This window comes from Orycteropus afer, unplaced genomic scaffold, assembly GCF_000298275.1.
Source record: "Orycteropus afer afer isolate SDZICR_OR568_19922 unplaced genomic scaffold, OryAfe1.0 scaffold00034, whole genome shotgun sequence".
In the NCBI taxonomy this organism is placed as follows: domain Eukaryota; kingdom Metazoa; phylum Chordata; class Mammalia; order Tubulidentata; family Orycteropodidae; genus Orycteropus; species Orycteropus afer.
Window position 1 is genome coordinate 2948061 of NW_006921621.1, and position 17421 is coordinate 2965481.

Genomic DNA, 17421 nt, shown 5'->3' on the forward strand with positions numbered 1-17421 from the left:
TTACCATTGGCATTGCTGGAAAATGTGCTGTGTTAGTCTGTGTTTTATATATTCCTAGCACATTGCAACCTTCACCTTGGGTTACTCAAATTTCAATTGAAATGAACAATTCCAAGGAGTCACAAAAGTTTGGTAAGGTGTATTAAAGCCTAGCAGTGAGTACACATCTCGAGGTGTTCATTAGAACTTATGGTTGGCGGGCCAAGATAAGTGGTGATATTCAGAGGTATTTGGTGACCTGAGAGAGAGACAGTGCATGCTAGAAAGTGCAATGATGTGGCATAGTGTTGCTGGAATAACATGTATTGTGTGCTTACAGTGTGCCAGGCGTGGAACCACAATACCATAATGCCAGAAGAGAACCATCCTATGATCAGCCATCACTTCCCTCCTGAGTTGACACTCTCTGAGGAAATCTGATGGGAGCTCTGGTGGCCTCATGCATAAGGCAATTTGACTGCTAACCAGAAGGCTCGCAATTCAAACTCACCAGCCACTCCTCGGAAGGAAGATTAGGCAATCTACTTCTAAAGAGACACTGCCTCAGAAACCCAAGGAAGGGGTTGCTATGAGTCGGAAAAGACTCAAGGCAGTGAGGTTTTTTTTTTTTTTTTGGTATATAGAAAAGTATTCCTGAGGGGTGGAGGTCATGGTGTTTTATTTATATTTCTATATATCACAGTGCTCTGAACAATGCTTTGTCCATAGTAAAAGGGTTAGCAGATATTCATTAAACTGAATGGACTAGAGAATTTACTTTTCTTCTCCTAAGGTGCAGAATCTTCCAAACTCCTTTGCAATTCAGATTGGTTCCCCTGGTGCACATGCAGACTATTCTGGCTTATCTGGCCTATTTAAAGAGGGCGTGGGGATCTGTGGTCTAGTAGATTCAAAAGCATCTAACAACAGCAACAACAGAGAGCCTATTCAAAACAATAGAGATCAACAGAGCTCAGGAAACCCTGAAACATTTAATCAAGACCTGAAGCTCTTTTACAGGAATCTGGCTTTGTATCTTTTATGTGGAGAAGGCTAAAGAGGGTCGTATAGTTGGTAATCACTACCATGCCTCCAGCATTAGTCTACCCTGAGTTAACTTTGGAAAACCAGCATCTTCATTTGTTTCCTGGGTTTATCAGGCAAATTCTCCTCCTCCACAGGGTAAACATTCTGGATCTGGCAGATTGGAAAACTAGAGGTGGAGTGAAGAATGGTGATCTCTGAACTAGGAAATGTCTGCATTCCTTTGATTGTTCTTTTCAGCCAGCACTTAAGCATTGTAAGAAAAAAAAAATTCTTGCACATACCTTGCTAAGCATTGGGAGCTGTTAAATAGTGGTTAAAACTGGGAGCATCAGAGGGAACTTTCCTCTCCCATTTTTAAAGTTTGGCTGTAGGTCCTTCTGCCTGCAGGCTACAGTCACATTAGCAGTTGGAAATTGGATAAGGACAGCACAATGACAAATCCAGGTTGCTTGCAATAAGTTGCTAATCCCTTTGCTTTAATATTGGAGCAGCATGTAATGATGTTTGGACATCACTCCAGTTTACTGACGACCCCAGTGGGGCCAGCAATAGAACCTTACAACTGTCTAACAAGGCATCAGGTGACTCCCGTCGTCACAGCAACGGACACTGGAATCTAATCTTCCCTCCATCCCTTCTAGCACCCAATAACGCCTAGATTATATAAGTGGCCCATCATTGCTTGGTAACTTGAATCAATTAACGTTAATTCGCACAATGCTATGATGTATTGTGATCACTTTCATTTCAGGGAAGGGGGAGAAATTGCTATAAGTCACCTAAAATGAGGTTGTCTATGGTGCTGAGGTATTAATTGGGTGTCCATATTAAATGCAAAAGGAGCCCCATTGTGAAAGGAAAGTGGATGAGTGACTCTCTTGGCTGCTATTGACCTATCAGAAGAAGACAGTGCCCTTTTCCTTTGCTTTTATCTATTACAGTTTTCCCTATTGCGTGTCAAGTTGATGTATTATAAAAAATTCATTTGGTGACCTTTCACCCCCTTAGCAGATTAAACAATTTCACTTCGATGGCATCATTAACAGGACCCTGCATTTAATGATGATTTCTCTAAAAGGCCACGGAGATTCGATTTTAAGCTAACAGATTTATTGCACTATTATAACATATCGTAAAAAACTGTACCACCTACGGTCAGGTTTTAGGATAGAAACTGCTTAAGAGTTTATGTGGAGCTTAAAGTGGTATTACCTTGGGATATGCTGTAGCAGCAAGTCTCTGACCTCCAGTGAGATGCTGTTTACATTTAATAAGAGATGTTTGCTCACAATAAACTTTAAAGTGTGTCAGGGAAGGGCCTTTTCACAGGTTTTCAGGCAGTTGGTTCCCATCCGTGGCTTGCTAGACATCAATGTACTTATGTCAGACTCTTTGATGGGTTGTTTCAGTCTCTTTACCCAGACTGCTTGCCTGCACCTCATATCCACATCAGAAAGCATTTAAAGGATAGTTTAAAGGAGAATTAGGACCTAGTACCAATGTTAAAATGTCCCAATAACTTACGATTCAGAGAAGGATAGAATTAATAGCATGGATTTAAAAAATCTGATTCAAATTGTTCCCTTAAAAAAGGAAAGAAGTCTTAACCACTTAGACTTAGCAAACTGATAAATGATGATTGGCCTAGTCAATATTGAATTTCCAGTGACTGGCTCTAGTTAGAGGCCAGGGCTTAAACAGGTAGATGACCATAGAGGGTTCTTAGGACCATATGTCCCCCACTCTATCTATATTTCCCAGCATTCCCAAGGGAAGAAAGAATCACTTTCTTCAAAAGCAGCATATTTCTTAATCCTCTGTATTTGCTCTTCCACTTTTTCCTATTTTTAAGACTATCCTTTATATTTACCTGGTGTGCACCCTCTGTAATAAGTAGTTTCTCCTTTTTTCTCATATAAACCAAACCAAAACCAAACCAACTGCCATCAAGTCAATTCTGACTCATAGCAGCCCTATGGGACAGAGTAGAACTGCCCCATAGTGCTAAGGCCATAAATCTTTATGGAAGCAAATTGTCCCATCTTTTTCCCACAGAGCAGCTGGTGGGTTCAAACTGCCAGCCTTTTAGTTAGCAGCTGAAAGCCTTAACCACTGCACCACCAGAGCTCCTATTTCTTCCTCAAGTAGGAAAAAAATCTATCAACAGAGTAGAGTAGTTGACTCATAAACATTTAATTTGGTAGATGTAGTAGTTAAGAGGTGCTCTGGTGAGTGGTTAAGGCATTTGGCTGCTACCCAACAGTTCAGTGGTTCAAACCCACCTAGCCACTCCATGGGAGAAAGATGAGGCAGTCTGCTTCTATAAAGATTTACAACCTTAGAAACCCAATGGGGGTTGCTATGAAAATTGACTCCATGACAGAGAGTTTGGTTTGGTTGGTAGTTAAGGTTTTGTGTCAACTTGGCCAGGCTGGGATTTTGAATGGCTTGGCAGCTGGCTATACTTATTCCCCATGATAAGATTGGATGTGGTGTAATAACCTCCATGGTAGAACCTGCTCTGAGCAGTTAATCAATTAAAGGAGAGTTGCCTTTGGGGTGTGGCCTGCTTCCAGTATATGTAGAAAGGATCCTGCATTTGGTTCAGTCTTCATCTCCAGTTCCTGTCCTTGAACCAGTGGCATACAGTGTTGACTGGCGATCTTGGGATGGTTACCTTCAGAGCCTGTAAGCCAACAATCTGCCATTTTACCTGCCAATCTTGGATTCATCAACCTCAGCAGCCAGCAGCTGCATGAGTCAGGAGAAGCTCCCAGCTTGCTCCAGTGGGCCTGGAAGGCAAAGCTAAAGCCCAAGGTTGAGGTGCTTCCACTCAGTGCCGAGAGCAGGCACTCTGAACTCAGACTTTGAGCTAATCTTCCCCTAGAGCTGGTGCTCTGAATTCAAACTTCTAGCCTCCTGGACTATAAGACCATAACTTTCTGTTTGTTGAAGCCTCCACTTGTTGTATTTCTATTATAGCAGCACTAAAGAACTAAGAAGCAGGTTATTTTATTTTTTTTTCTTTCCCTCATTTGTGTTTTAGGGATAACTGTTGTCAGTTTAAACTCATATAAATAATTCTTTATAAGATCTCAATGCTCAAGGTAGACATTAATTGGGCTCGATGGTTATTTAATGATAAGTTCATGATATAGTTTCTTTTCAAGATTGAAAGATTATTTATGGGCATTAGATTTAAAGATTCTCTAGACTCAACAGATCCAGTAAGTCTTGTTTCCATAAGATTTTGAAGCATAATGTTCTTTTAATAAAGCTAGTTGGTCATCAGAAATACTAAAATCAAAACTCTTGAGTGAAAGATGGATGGAGGTATCATGAATTATACATCCATGGTTGTTTATTATATTTTTCATTTATTCCTTTCATTCCTAAGTCACATCAGCAATTAATAAGCTTTAAGAGTCAAGAGGCAATATAGCGCACTTATTGGTTAACAGCTCTAGCTCTTGGTCATACACTTATTACTTGTAAGGCCATTGATAGGTACTTAAAACTTTTTGGATCTCAGTTCCTTCATATGTAAAATAGGATTATAAGAGTACCTACCTCATGGCCTCATTTTAAAGATGCAGTATGTTAACACATGGAAATCTGAGAATATTACCTTGTTGTTGTTGTTACGTGCCGTCAAGTCAGACCTGACTCATAGCGACCCCTCCTTGGGTTTCCAAGGCAGTATCACTATAGAAGTAGATTGCCCAATCTTCCTTCCGAGGAGTGGCTGGTGGGTTTGAACCTCCAGCCTTCTGGTTAGCATTCAAGTGCCTTAGGCACTATGCTACCAGAGAGTAGTACCTAGCATACTCCAATTGCTCAGTAGATGTTATTTGTAAATATGGTTGGCCTTCTTTATCCACAGGTTCTGCATCTGTGGATTCAAGGTGACTGCAGATTGAAAATACTCAAAAAAAGAAATTCCAGAAAATTCCAAAAAGCAAAACTTGAATTTACCATGTGTTGATCACTAAGTTGAAACATGTGAATGAAGTGATGTGTAGGCATACCCTGTTGTAGCCGCTTGCCATTTCACAGATCCTGTCTCTCTCCAGCACTCCAGCATTGTTCACCTTGCCTTTCACTTTTGTTTGCTACTTGTGTCATGTAGAACCCTTGTTTCTGTGAAAAAATGGTTCCTAAAAAGCAATTAAGTGGTCAAAGCAATCCCATTCAAAGGCTAAGAGGGAACATGAAATGCTATTTACATTGAATTAAGTATTATAAATAATCTTGATATGATATAAGGGAGGACGTGCCTAGGTTACATGCAAACACTATACAATTTTATAGAAGGGGCTTGAGCATCTGTGGATTTTGGTATTGAGAGGGGTGGTCCTGGAACCAACCCCCCATGGATACCAAGGGAGGACTATATTATATTACCTGGGGGCTTCATAGGAGTTCATGTGGCATAGTTCCTAAGGCATTTGACTGCTAACCAGAAGGCTGGCAGTTCAAACCCACCAGCCACTCCTCGGAAGGAAGTTTGGGCAATCTACTTCCGTAGTGATACTGCCTTAAAAACCCAAGGAGGAGTCACCGTGAGTCAAAATCCACTTGACAGCACTGAATTTGGTTTTTGGTTTGGGGGCTTCATGCAATTAAAGTAATTTAATCAGTTAATTGCACAGTTGTTGAACCTACTTAGTACAAAATACACAGTGGAGAATATCAATATAAACTTGCTGTGAGGATTAGGTGAACTATTACATATAAAACAGTGGTATGTTGAAGCTGGCTCATAGGCCTCTTCCCAACTGTATTGAGTGATGTCATGTTGTTACCTTGGAATTGGCTGTGGTAGGAATACTTACACCACAGAAATTGGAAAACACTATAAATCAAGGTCATTTTACTTTATCAAGAACTGGTTTACCAGCATACTATTGAATGTGTCCTTGCTTTCTAAGTATTTTAGTCTGATAAGTTCCCTCCTTGAGACTTTTATTGATTGATCATAATAAACATTAGTAAAATCTACGTTCATAATTTGTCCTTTTCTCAACCTGCCCCAGCCCATCATTTATTATGGCTAAACAAATATATGAAAATAAATTTGTAATTATTCCTTGGTATGCATTCATTGTACACTATAGAATTAACCTTGTAGAAACATAGGCAAATGCAAATATTATCACTGATAATAATGGTTTATGGAAAATAGCTACTGTAGTGATATTTATAATCTCTGGATGTATTCTGTTTATTTTTACATGGGCCAGAAATACAAGCAGTGTCAAAACTGAGAACTTGATATATATGCGACCCTATGCTCTTTCAGTCCTAGTCCAGCCTTCGGATGGAGAAGTAGGAAAAGAGCTTCCCACACAACCACAACTTGTTTTTCTGGATGAGCAGGTAACTTTTTCACAGATAGCAATCTTTCTCTACAGCTGGGAAGTGTGTTGTACTCAGCATACGCTTTAGAAGTCATCTTTATTAGTACACATTTATAGAATGACTATTGTGTGATATTTGCTGCCCTTAGCACTTCTAACTACTGCTTTTATTTTCCTTCTATTTCACAGCCTGCTTTTCCTTCCATTACCTGAGTATTCAGAATCTGATCAAGAGTAAAAAATATAATTCTGATACTTTTCCTCCCCAAGTAAATTTTTCACCTAACTCTCTCATATCTTCTCTAAAATCTAGTCTTATCAAAGAAGTATATTAGAGGATGTCTTTTCACATGGTAATGGAAAGAATTTATAAGGTCATATAAGGAGGCCTGGTGGCTAGTGCCTAAGGCATTTGACTGCTAACTAGAAGGCTGGCAGTTCAAACCCACCAGCCACTCCTCAGAAGGAAGGTTGGGCAATCTACTTCCGTAGTGATACTGCCTCGGAAACCCAAGGAGGGGTCACTATGAGTTGGATCTGCTTCGACAGCAGTGAGTTTGGCTTTGGTTTTTTGGTGGCACCATGGTTAAGCACTTGGCTGCTAAAGGATAGGTGTGTGGTTTGAACACACACAGTGGCTGCATGGGAGAAGGACCTGGCAATCCACTCCCATAAGGTTAAAGCCTAAAAAACCCTATGGGGCAGTTCTACTCTGTCATACAGGGTTGCTGTGAATCGAAAATCAACTCAACAGCACACAACAACAACATATTATAGTTTCATGTTATTTTAAAATAGTTCTCTAGTATGTGGTTAAGAAAATGATCATCAAGATCCCTTAGTGCTTTATTCTAATTTTAGTGTTTGTACCCTCTCATTCTATCTTTTCTGTGCTTACCAACCACACAGGGAAAAAGTGAAATATGTTTGCTGCATCCTCTTCCACTCTTTACTTTAAAAATGCATTCCCTGACATGTTGTAGAGAAGAAGACTGTGGGACTGAGGTCCACAATCAGGAGCCTGTCAGTTTTGATGTAGTTGGGAATTTGTCCAACTCTCTCCTGCTTTCCTCTCTTAACATTTACTTCCCTATTAACCTTCAACACATAATGCCATTCTCCTCTTCTATGAAGTTAGCTTTCCTTTCTCCTCTTCACTGTCTGGTCCCAGCTTTTCCTACAATCGTCTCCCATCTCTTCTTTCATTCTTAACATAAGAAAAAGAACACATTCATTATCATTTCCTTCCTTTTCTTTTTTCCTGTGAAATGTGTACTTTATAAATAATTTCCATTTGAACCATCTTTGTTTTTAGAATGTTCTTCCCTTCCCCCACTTTTTTCCCAATTCTAGAATCGAAGAGTGGAGTCCTTGGGGACCCCCTCAGAGCCTTGGACCATTTCAGTTTTCCTGGAAGGGACATCAGATTCAGTTCTGAAAGGTAGGTATCTGTGATTTTCAGAGAACCTGTGTTTAAAGCATTTGCATAGAAAATGTTTACAGCTATTAGAAATTCATAGTCAAGTCTGCGATGCCCAATTTTGCAAGTAATTTATAAGGAATCTCTTTCAACCCAATTTGTAGTGCCAGTGTCTGAGAAAAGAAAGGTTAGGCTGGCAGTAAATACCTAAGATACCAATTTCTCCTTTACCTTCCCCTAACCTGAAGAAGGAACATTTTCATCACACCATTATCCCCAATATAGTATAAGGAAAAGGACATGGAATCTTAAATTGGGTCTCAAGTCCCAGTTTTCAATAGACTAGTCAGTCACCCTCTGAGACTCACTTCTTGAGTAAAATATTATGGACTGTCCTGGTGGAAGCAATTCGCTAGGTTCAATGTAGTTTCTATAGAAATAGAAACATTTGCTTTCAGTGTTGTGAAGAACAAATGAGATGAAAAATGCAAAGCCCTTGGCCAAGAGCACATTCAAAGTTAATTTTCCCCTTTCCACCTGTCTCTACTGTCCCTTACCTTCCTCCTCAATCCCAGCACCACTTCCAAGTCCTCCCCTGTTGTTGTTGTTATGTGCCATAGAGTCAGACCTGACTCATAGTGACCCCTCCTTGGGTTTCCGAGGCAGTATCTCTGTGGATGTAGATTGCCCAACCTTCCTTCCGAGGAGTGGCTGGCGGGTTTGAACTGACAGCCTTTTGGTTAGTAGTCAAGTGCCTTAGGCACTACGCTACCAGAGCTCCTAACTCTTCCCCTGGATCCTGAATATCAAAATCAAAATGGATACTTACTTAGAATGCGTATGGCTAAGCTTTTGTCCAAAATTGTGTTAGTCCTTCTGCAGAGAAGCCTAGGAATGTGCATTGTAACAAGCACCACCTGCATGATCATCAGAGTGCTCTTAGAGAAACACTGACTAGGTGCATGTATTTTTTATTGGTATTAAGGTCTAGCCTCCATGGATATAAACAGGTATAACATAGTTTTATGGAACAAATGGTTTCTCAGTCCTACATTCCTGACTACTTGACCCACAAGGAATCCTTAGGTGGGGTAAATGATTAACACGCCGGCTGCTAACCAAGTTTTTCCAACTCATAGCAACCTGATGTGTGTTAGAGTAAAACTGTGCTGCACAGGGCTTTCAGTGGCTGAATTTTCAAAAACAGATCACCAGGCCTTTCTTCCAAGGTTCCTCTAGATTGATTTGAACTTCTACCTCTTCAGATTGCAAATTAAGACATGGGTCCTTTTGCATGTGTGTTAAAAGTTTCAATAGGAAAGACAGATTTCTGGTTTATGATTTGCCCCCCTGTGCCTCACCCTACAAATCTTTAGACTCTTATTCCTGCTAGGAGCCTCTTCACTCTAGCATGCAGTCCAGAGAGCATTTCCCAACATACAGATGTTGCTCAAGCACTACGAACTGTCCATGGACATAGGGTTTCCTCTCTGCACATGGGGCCTTACATCATCATAGCACCGAGGTACTCCTCCTGTGGTTAAGAGGGAGACTGTGTGCTTCCTTCACATCTGAGGGAGTCACAACCACAGTTCCATGCTGAAGCTTCCGCCTGAGGTAAAAATAAATTTATTTTGTATCACGCTACTATGAGCAGGATGCTGCTGTGGAGCCTCCTGAAATCATCTCCTATGAACAGAGGGCCAGAGATGATTAAAAGTCTGAAAAAGTAGACCTGTCAAATCCCTCTAACTCCTCTAACAAGTAAACTATACAAAAATTTCAAACTGATGAAAGTACATTTTTAAGGTAGGTCATGGAAAATATTCTCAGAAAGTAAGTACCCCCACCCCACCCCATAACCTCTATCCTAGACAACATTTGACAAAAATTCCAGGGTAATCTCATTGAAAGAATAGAGTCAATGGATTTATCTTGCCTGCTTGAATTCAGAACTGTTGAATAATACTGACCAAGAGCTAGAATTTAAGCAAATCTCTAATCTAAATGTTTGTACTATGATTTCAGGTTAGAAAACCTTTCTAAATATCAGTTCACTTGAAACAATAGTAACTTTTCAAGTTATGTATTAAAGAAAGATATTACAAAGATGCATTTCAGTATTGGTAAAACAAAAGAAGTAATAGTAGTTCTCAGTTTTGAGTACAGTTATTTATTATTACTATGACATTTGCTTATCATAATAAGGGAAGAAATAGGGAATCTGGTTAACTTTCACAGTTCCTTCCTTCTAGAAATAGTTACTTCTTCCCTGTGCCCATCCCTCCATGCATTCCTACCCCCTGAGCTGTCTCCCTGTGCATAAGCAGCCCCTCTTTTTCCCATGATTGTTCTCTCCAAGAAGTGTATCTACCTCAGATACATGTTCAACTCATATGCCTGTCTTTTGTTTGGCTGGGAGCCACAGGTGTGGGTTCAATTCCAGACCTGAAGGGCAGCTAGGGACCATAGTCTCAGTGGTTCCACCAGGCTCTATCAGACCAGCAAACCTGGTTCCCCCCTTTTTTTTTCTCAAATGATTTTGAGTTTTGTTCCACATTGTTCTCCCTCTCTATCCAGGATATCCTCCATAGATCCCCCTCTGAGTGGTTGACAGTGGTAGCCAGGCACCATCTAGTTCTTCTGGTCTCATAGTCATATAGGCTGAGGATCGCATGGTATACCGGTCATAAGGACTAATCGTTTCCATGAATCTTTGGTTTTCTTCATTCTTCTTTGCTCTGGATGAGGAGAGACCCATTGTTGCATCAAGATGGCTGTTTGGAAGCTTTTAAGATCCCAGTCACTACTCACCCAAGTAGGAGGTAGAACAATGTTTTGTGTAGTATGTTATGCCAATTGAGTTTGATGTCCCCTGTGACTATGGTCCCGAGCCCACTGGTTCAACTACTCACTCCCTCTGGGTAGCTGGCTGTGAGCAAGTAGTGACTACAACCTTGTCCCTTGTTAGCTCTACTATACCCCTGGAAATTCTTACAGAGTACAAATACACTTGTAGAACCATTGTCTGCCCACCCTATACATGATCTTGGGTACACTTCATGCTTCATAGACATACCTAATAGTTCAGCCTGCCCACCCATCTATCCACCCATATACCTGTGTTTGCCTTCACTGACAATGCAGTACTGTATGTACAAAAGGGTTCATCTTTGTTATCTGCACCTCCCACGTACCTCTCTATGTCTTCCTCTTCCTCAATGCCACCGTGTTGATCACTCACATTTGGTACATTGCCCTTCTCTTCACCCAAATCTATACTTATCTCTACCTGTCTAACAGTGTTAGAGCACTGGCTATTTCTTCAAAGTTACTGCTGTCATATTAATAATGTAGCCTTCAAGATTTGTCAGTATTTGTTGGAAAAAAAAAAAAAAAACTAACCGCCATAGAGTCCTATCCCAACTTATAGTAATCCCTCCTTGGGTTTCCTAGGCAGCATCTCTACCAAAGTAGATTGCCCAATCTTCTTTCCAAGGAGAGGATGGTGGGTTTGAACCTCCAGCCTTCTGATTAGTGGTCAGATGCCTTAGACACTATACCAACAGAGCTCCTATTTGACAAAAGGCACAGTCCATAGCAACACATTGTTAGCAATTTTAAATTGTTATGGTGTATCCATCTTTCAATAGTTGATTGAATATCTACATCTGTATACAAATTTCAGGAAGTACTAATAACTGTTTCTTTAAAAATATATCAGTTTATCAGATTTCTGATCCACTTCAGGCACTAGTTAGGACATTTATATTGGTTTTGAGTTGTCTGTGACATTTTTACAAACTTAGAAATGATTGACATTCAGTTCAGAAATCATCCTATCTGCGGAATCACTGGTTTCTAAGAATAGACTGTGAATTTACCGTTTTATCCTTTGCTCCACCTTGGCTATGAGTCTAAGCTCATTCACATGCCTCCCTTAAAATATGTGAAATGCCAAAGTGTATAGGTATCAGCTAAATCTTGTTTCTTCTGCTAATTTATTTTTGGCCAAAAAACTATTCTTATCATTTGGTACACAACATCTACTACTATTAAGAATATTATTCTTTCATTCTTAATTTGTCTCTGAAAAAAGAAACATATAAAACTGTTAGGATAAAGTTTCCAAGATAATGAATTTTTATTCCACAAAGTTTTTAATGAATTTGTCCCAGAATTTTTTTAACTTCACCATTTTATGTAACTTATATATTTGTTTTTTCCTGAAAAGCTATACCTCATCAATTATAGAAAACAGAACTATACCCTTCTGAAAGTTATCCTAAGGAGGCAATGAACGTCTTATGATTAAACATTTCATAGCTTCAAAACACTTACTGTTTAAATCTTGTTTCATCTTGTTATGTTCTTACTAGATCTATAAATTTCCCTGCTATCTCATTTCAAGTCGCCTTTCAACTATTTTGGCCTACAAATTCCCTACATCATCTACTTACCTATTAAGAAACCAAATCTTTTTAGCCTGCGCATAATATAAAACTTCCTCTTCAAATATCTGTAGCTGTGTTATGTCTCTCCACTTTCTTTTTGTACAATTTAATTTTCAATGCCCAGATAATGCTGCATATTCTGTGAAGATTGTCTCATAGACTTTCCGTATAGAACTTCTACCTATAGAATCTGTATTTTGCTTATTTTGATAAAATACTGACATCTCTATTTTGCTTTTCTTGATTTTTTTTTTTTATCCAAGCTGTCAAGTCTGAACTCCTTGCGTATAAAATTCCAAGGAAAGTAGGACAGCCTACAATGTTGCTTATACAAATTTCAAAAGGAAGTCACAGCATTAAGAAAGCTATCCAAGGTGGTGGTGGTAGTGGTGGTGTTAGCTGCCCTTGAGTTGGCACCAATCATAGTGACCTCATGAACAGCAGAACGAAACATTGTCCAGTCCTGTGCCAGCTTCTGCATCCTTTCTATACCTGAGCCCGTCATTGTAGCCACTGTGTCAATCCATCTCGTTGAGGGCCTTCCCCTCTTTTGTTGACCCTCCACTATACCAAGCATGATACCCGTCTCCATTGAATGGTCCTTTCTGACAACATGACCAAAGTAGGTGAGACGATGTCTGGCTATTCTTGCTTCCAAGGAAGCATTCTGGCTACACTTCTTCCAGGATATATTTGTTAGTTTTTCTGGCAGTCCATGGTACTTTCAGTATTCTTCACCAACACCACAACTCAAAAGTATCAACTCTTCTTTGATCTTCCTTATTCACTGTCCAGCTTTCACATCCATATTAGGTGATTGAAAATACCATGGCTTGGGTTAGGCACACCTTTACAAAGAGATATCTTTGCTCTTCACTTTAAAGAGCTCTTTTGCAGCAGATTTGCCCAGTGCAACACGTCATCTCATTTCTTCACTGCTGCTTCCATGGGTGTTGATTATGGATCCAAGTAATGATCAAATGAAATCTTTGACAACTTCAATCTTTTCTCCATTTATTGTGATGCTACTTATGGTCTCATTGTGAGGATTTTTGTTTTCTTTGTGTTGATCTATAATCCATATTGTAGACTGTAGTCTTTAAGCTTCATCAGTAAGTGCTTCAAGTCATCTTCACTTTTGACAAGAAAGGTTGTGTCCTCTGCATATTGCAGGTTGTTAATTAGTCTTCCTCCAATCCTGATGCCACACTCTCCTTCACGTAGTCCAGCTTCTTGGATTATTTGCTCAGCATACAGATTAAATAAGTGTGGTGAAAGGAAACAACCCTGATGCACTCCCTTCCTGATTTTAAACCTTGCAGTATCCCCTTGTTCTGTTCATTTGACAGCCTCCTGGTCTATGCATAGGTTCCTCATGAGCACAATCAAGTGTTCTGGAATTTCCATTCTTTTCAATGTTATCCATAATTTGTTATGATCCACACAATTTGATGCTTTTGCATAGTCAATAAAACACAAGTAAGCATCTTTCTGGTATTCCTTGGTTTCTGCCAAGATCCATCTGACATCAGCAATGATATCCCTCATTCCACATCCTCTTCTGAATCCAGCTTTCATTTCTGGAAGTTTTCTGTTAATATACTGCTGCAACTGTTTTTGAGTTATTGTTAGCAAGATTTTACTTGTGTGTGATATTAATGATATTGTTTCATAATTTCTACATTGTGTGAGATCACCTTTCTTTGGAATGGGTACAGACATGGATCTCTTCCAGTCAGTTGGCCAGGTAGCTATCTTCTTTCTTGGCATAGATAAGTGAGTGCCTCAAGTGTGACATCCGTTTGTTGAAATATCTCAGGGGTATTTCCATCATTTCCTGGGGCCTTGTTTTTTGCCAATTCCTTCAGTGCAGCTTTGACTTCTTCCTTTAATACCATTGGTTCTTGATCATATGCCACCTCCTGAAATGGATGAAAATTGACCAATTCTTTTTGGTATAGTGACTCTGTGTATTCCTTCTATCTTCTTTAGATGCTCCCTACTTCGTTCAGTATTTTGCCTGTAGAATCTTTCAGTGTTGCAACTCGAGGCTTGAATCTATTCTATAGTTCTTTCAGCTTGAGAAATGCCAAGTGAGTTCTTCCCTTTTGGTTTTCCAACTCAAGGTCTTTACACATTTCATTATAATAATTGACTTTGTCTTCTCAAGCTGTTCTTTGAAATCTTCTGTTCCGCTCTTTTTATCTTGTCATTTCTTCCATTTGCTTTAATTATTGTCCATTCAAGGGCAAGTTTCAGAGTCTCTTTTGACATCTGTTTTGGTCTTTTCTTCCTTTCCTGTCTTTTTAATGACCTTTTGCTTTCTTCATGGATGATGTTCTTGATGTCATCCAACAATTCCTCTGGTTTTCAGTCATTGGTATTTAGTGAATCTAAATATTTTTTAGATGGTCTCTAAATTCAGGAGGGATAGTCATATTTCAGCTCTCATGGACTTGTCTTTCTTGTCTTCAGCTTCAACTCAAAGTTGCATATGAACCATTGATGATCTGTTTCACAATCAGCTCTTGGCCTTGTTTTGGCTGAAGATATTGAGCTTCTCCATGGCCCCTTTCCAACGATGTAGTCAATTTGATTCCTGTGTGCTCCGGCAAAGTCCACGTGTGTAGCCTCCATTTACGTTGTTGAAAATAGGTATTTGTGATGAATAAGTTGTTGATCTCACAAAATTCTATCATGCAATTTCCAGCATCATTTCTGTCACCAAGGCCACATTTTCCAACTACTAGTGATTCTTCTTTGTTTCCAACTTTTGTATTCCGGTCACCAGTGATAATTAACACATCCTGATTGCATGTTTGGTCAATTTCAAACTGCAGAAGATGTTAAAAATCTTCAGTTTCCTCATTATGGTACTTAAGGTTGTTGTCAACTTGGCTGGGCCTGGTTGAGGGGCTGGGCAGCTGGTTGTAGTTATTCACCATGGTGAGATTAGCAATTAATTCCATGGTGTAATCTACTGGAACAGCTGAGTAGCTGCTTTAGGGATGTGGTCTGCTTCCAGTATATAAGAAGCAGCTTTGAGGAAGGTCTCCAGCTTTTTGGCATGCTTACATGTAACCAAGTCAGTTCAGCAGCCTGCCATGTCCTGCTGATGTTGGGACCTCTTCTGGACTTGAATTAGTGACCTGCCATGTTGTTTGGTGACACTGGGACTGTGCCTTTTTACTTGTTGACCTTGGGTTTGTCAGCCTCAGCAGCCAGCAGCTGCGTGAAGAAAAGCCTCCAGCTTCAGTGAGCCGGGAGCAGGAGGCAGAGCTGAAGCCCAAGTTTGAGAGGCTTTCACCAAGCCCCTAGAGTCTGGCACTTTGAACTTGGGCTTAAAGCCTCCATACTGTAAGAGAATAAACTCCTGTTTGTCAAAACCATCCCATTTGTGGTATTTTCTGTTACAGCAACACAGAGGTAGCCAGAACATTCATCTTTGGCTTTAGTGGTTGGTGTGTAAATTTGAATAATGGTAGTATTAACCGATCTTCCTTGTATGTGTATGGATATTATCACTGACAGCATTGTGCCTAAGGCATTTGACTGCTAACCAGAAGGCTGGAGGTTCAAACCCACCAGCCACTCCTGAGAAGTAAGACTGGGCAATCTACTTCCATAGTGATACTACCTCGGGAAACTCAAGGAGGGGTCACTGTGAGTGGAATCCAACTCATGGGCAGTGAGGTTTTTTTTTTTTTTTTTGACAGCATTGTACTTCAGGATAGATCTTGACATATTCTTTGTGATGATAAATGGCACACCATTCCTCTTCAATTTGTCATTCCTGGCATAATAGATCATACGATTGTCTGATTCAAAATGGACAAAGCCAGTCCATTTCAGCTCACAAATGCCTAGGATATCAATCTTTATGCGTTCCATTTCATTTTTTTACCACTTCCAATTTTCCTAGATTCATGCCTTGTACATTTTACATTCCAATTATTAATGAATGTTTGCAGCTGTTTCTTCTCATCTTCAGTTGTGCCACATCAGCAAATGGAGGTCCTGAAAGCTTTACTCTATCCACATCATTAAGGTTGCTCTGAGGAGGCAGCTCTTCCTCATTTGTATTTTGAATGCCTTCCAACCTGAGGGGCTCATCTTCTGGCACTATATCTGACAGAGTTTCAGGGCTATTCATAAAATTTTCCAGTAATATATCAGACAGTGTTTCACTGCTATACATAGAGTTTTCACTGGAAAATTCTTGGAGAAGTGGATATCCTCTTCTTTTTTCCGAGTCTCTTTTAGTCTGGAAACTCCACTGAAGCCTATCTACCATCGGTGACCCTACTGGTATTTGAAATACCGGTAGCATAGCCTACAGCCTCACAGCAACCACAGTTTGACAAGCTGACAGACAAGTGGTGATTAGCCAATGTAAAAATTAAACTTTCAAAAGTACATACTAAGGGTACATAAAGTTTTTTTTTCCCTCTAATTGTGCTTTGGGTGCAAATTTACAAAGCAAATTTGTTTTACATTTAACAGTTCATGCACATTTGATTTCACAGCCCTGATTACCATCCACAACTTGTACTTTTGTCAATGCCATTTTGCTGCTGTTGGCAGAATGCATAAGATGAGGAATGCATAAAATATAACAGTAACTCACTTTCTGATATTAAAACAATACAGCAGCATGAAAAATATTAATATTCAGACTTTTTTATATTATGGTAATATGTACAATGTATACCCTCACCTGACTGTTGAAACTCATCTACCCCTGTCCTCTGCTCCACACATTGCCTATATTCTATACTTTACCAACACTCCATATTCTATTCACATGCCATACCTAACCTTAAATCTGTGGCTTACCTATACTCCATAATCTTAGTCATATGCTGTATTTCTACCATACTCCATAATTTACCCATACACAATACTTTAATCATAGTTCATGCCTTATTCACATTTCATATTTTACCCACACTCCATACCTCACCCATTATTCAAAAGTATCATTTCTTCTTTGGTCTTCTTATTCATTGTCCAGCTTTCACATGCCTATGAGGTGACTGAAAATACCATGTCTTGAGTCAGGCTTACCTTAGTCCCCAGTGACATGTTTCTCTCTCTGTCCCTCCTTTTGTTTTTAACACTTCAAAGAATTCTTTTGCAGCAAATTTTCCTGGTGCAATAT

General features: G+C 39.6%; 1 protein-coding gene across 1 annotated transcript in view; it reads left to right on the forward strand.

The window, feature by feature from the left end:
- PKHD1 (PKHD1 ciliary IPT domain containing fibrocystin/polyductin) overlaps positions 1-17421 on the forward strand; it is a 774619-nt gene that overhangs the window by 707884 nt on the left and 49314 nt on the right. Inside the window, exons 61-62 of the mRNA XM_007936280.1 lie at positions 6270-6405; positions 7740-7827. Coding sequence (XP_007934471.1) covers positions 6270-6405; positions 7740-7827 — 224 coding nt within the window. The remainder of the gene's footprint in view (positions 1-6269; positions 6406-7739; positions 7828-17421) is intronic.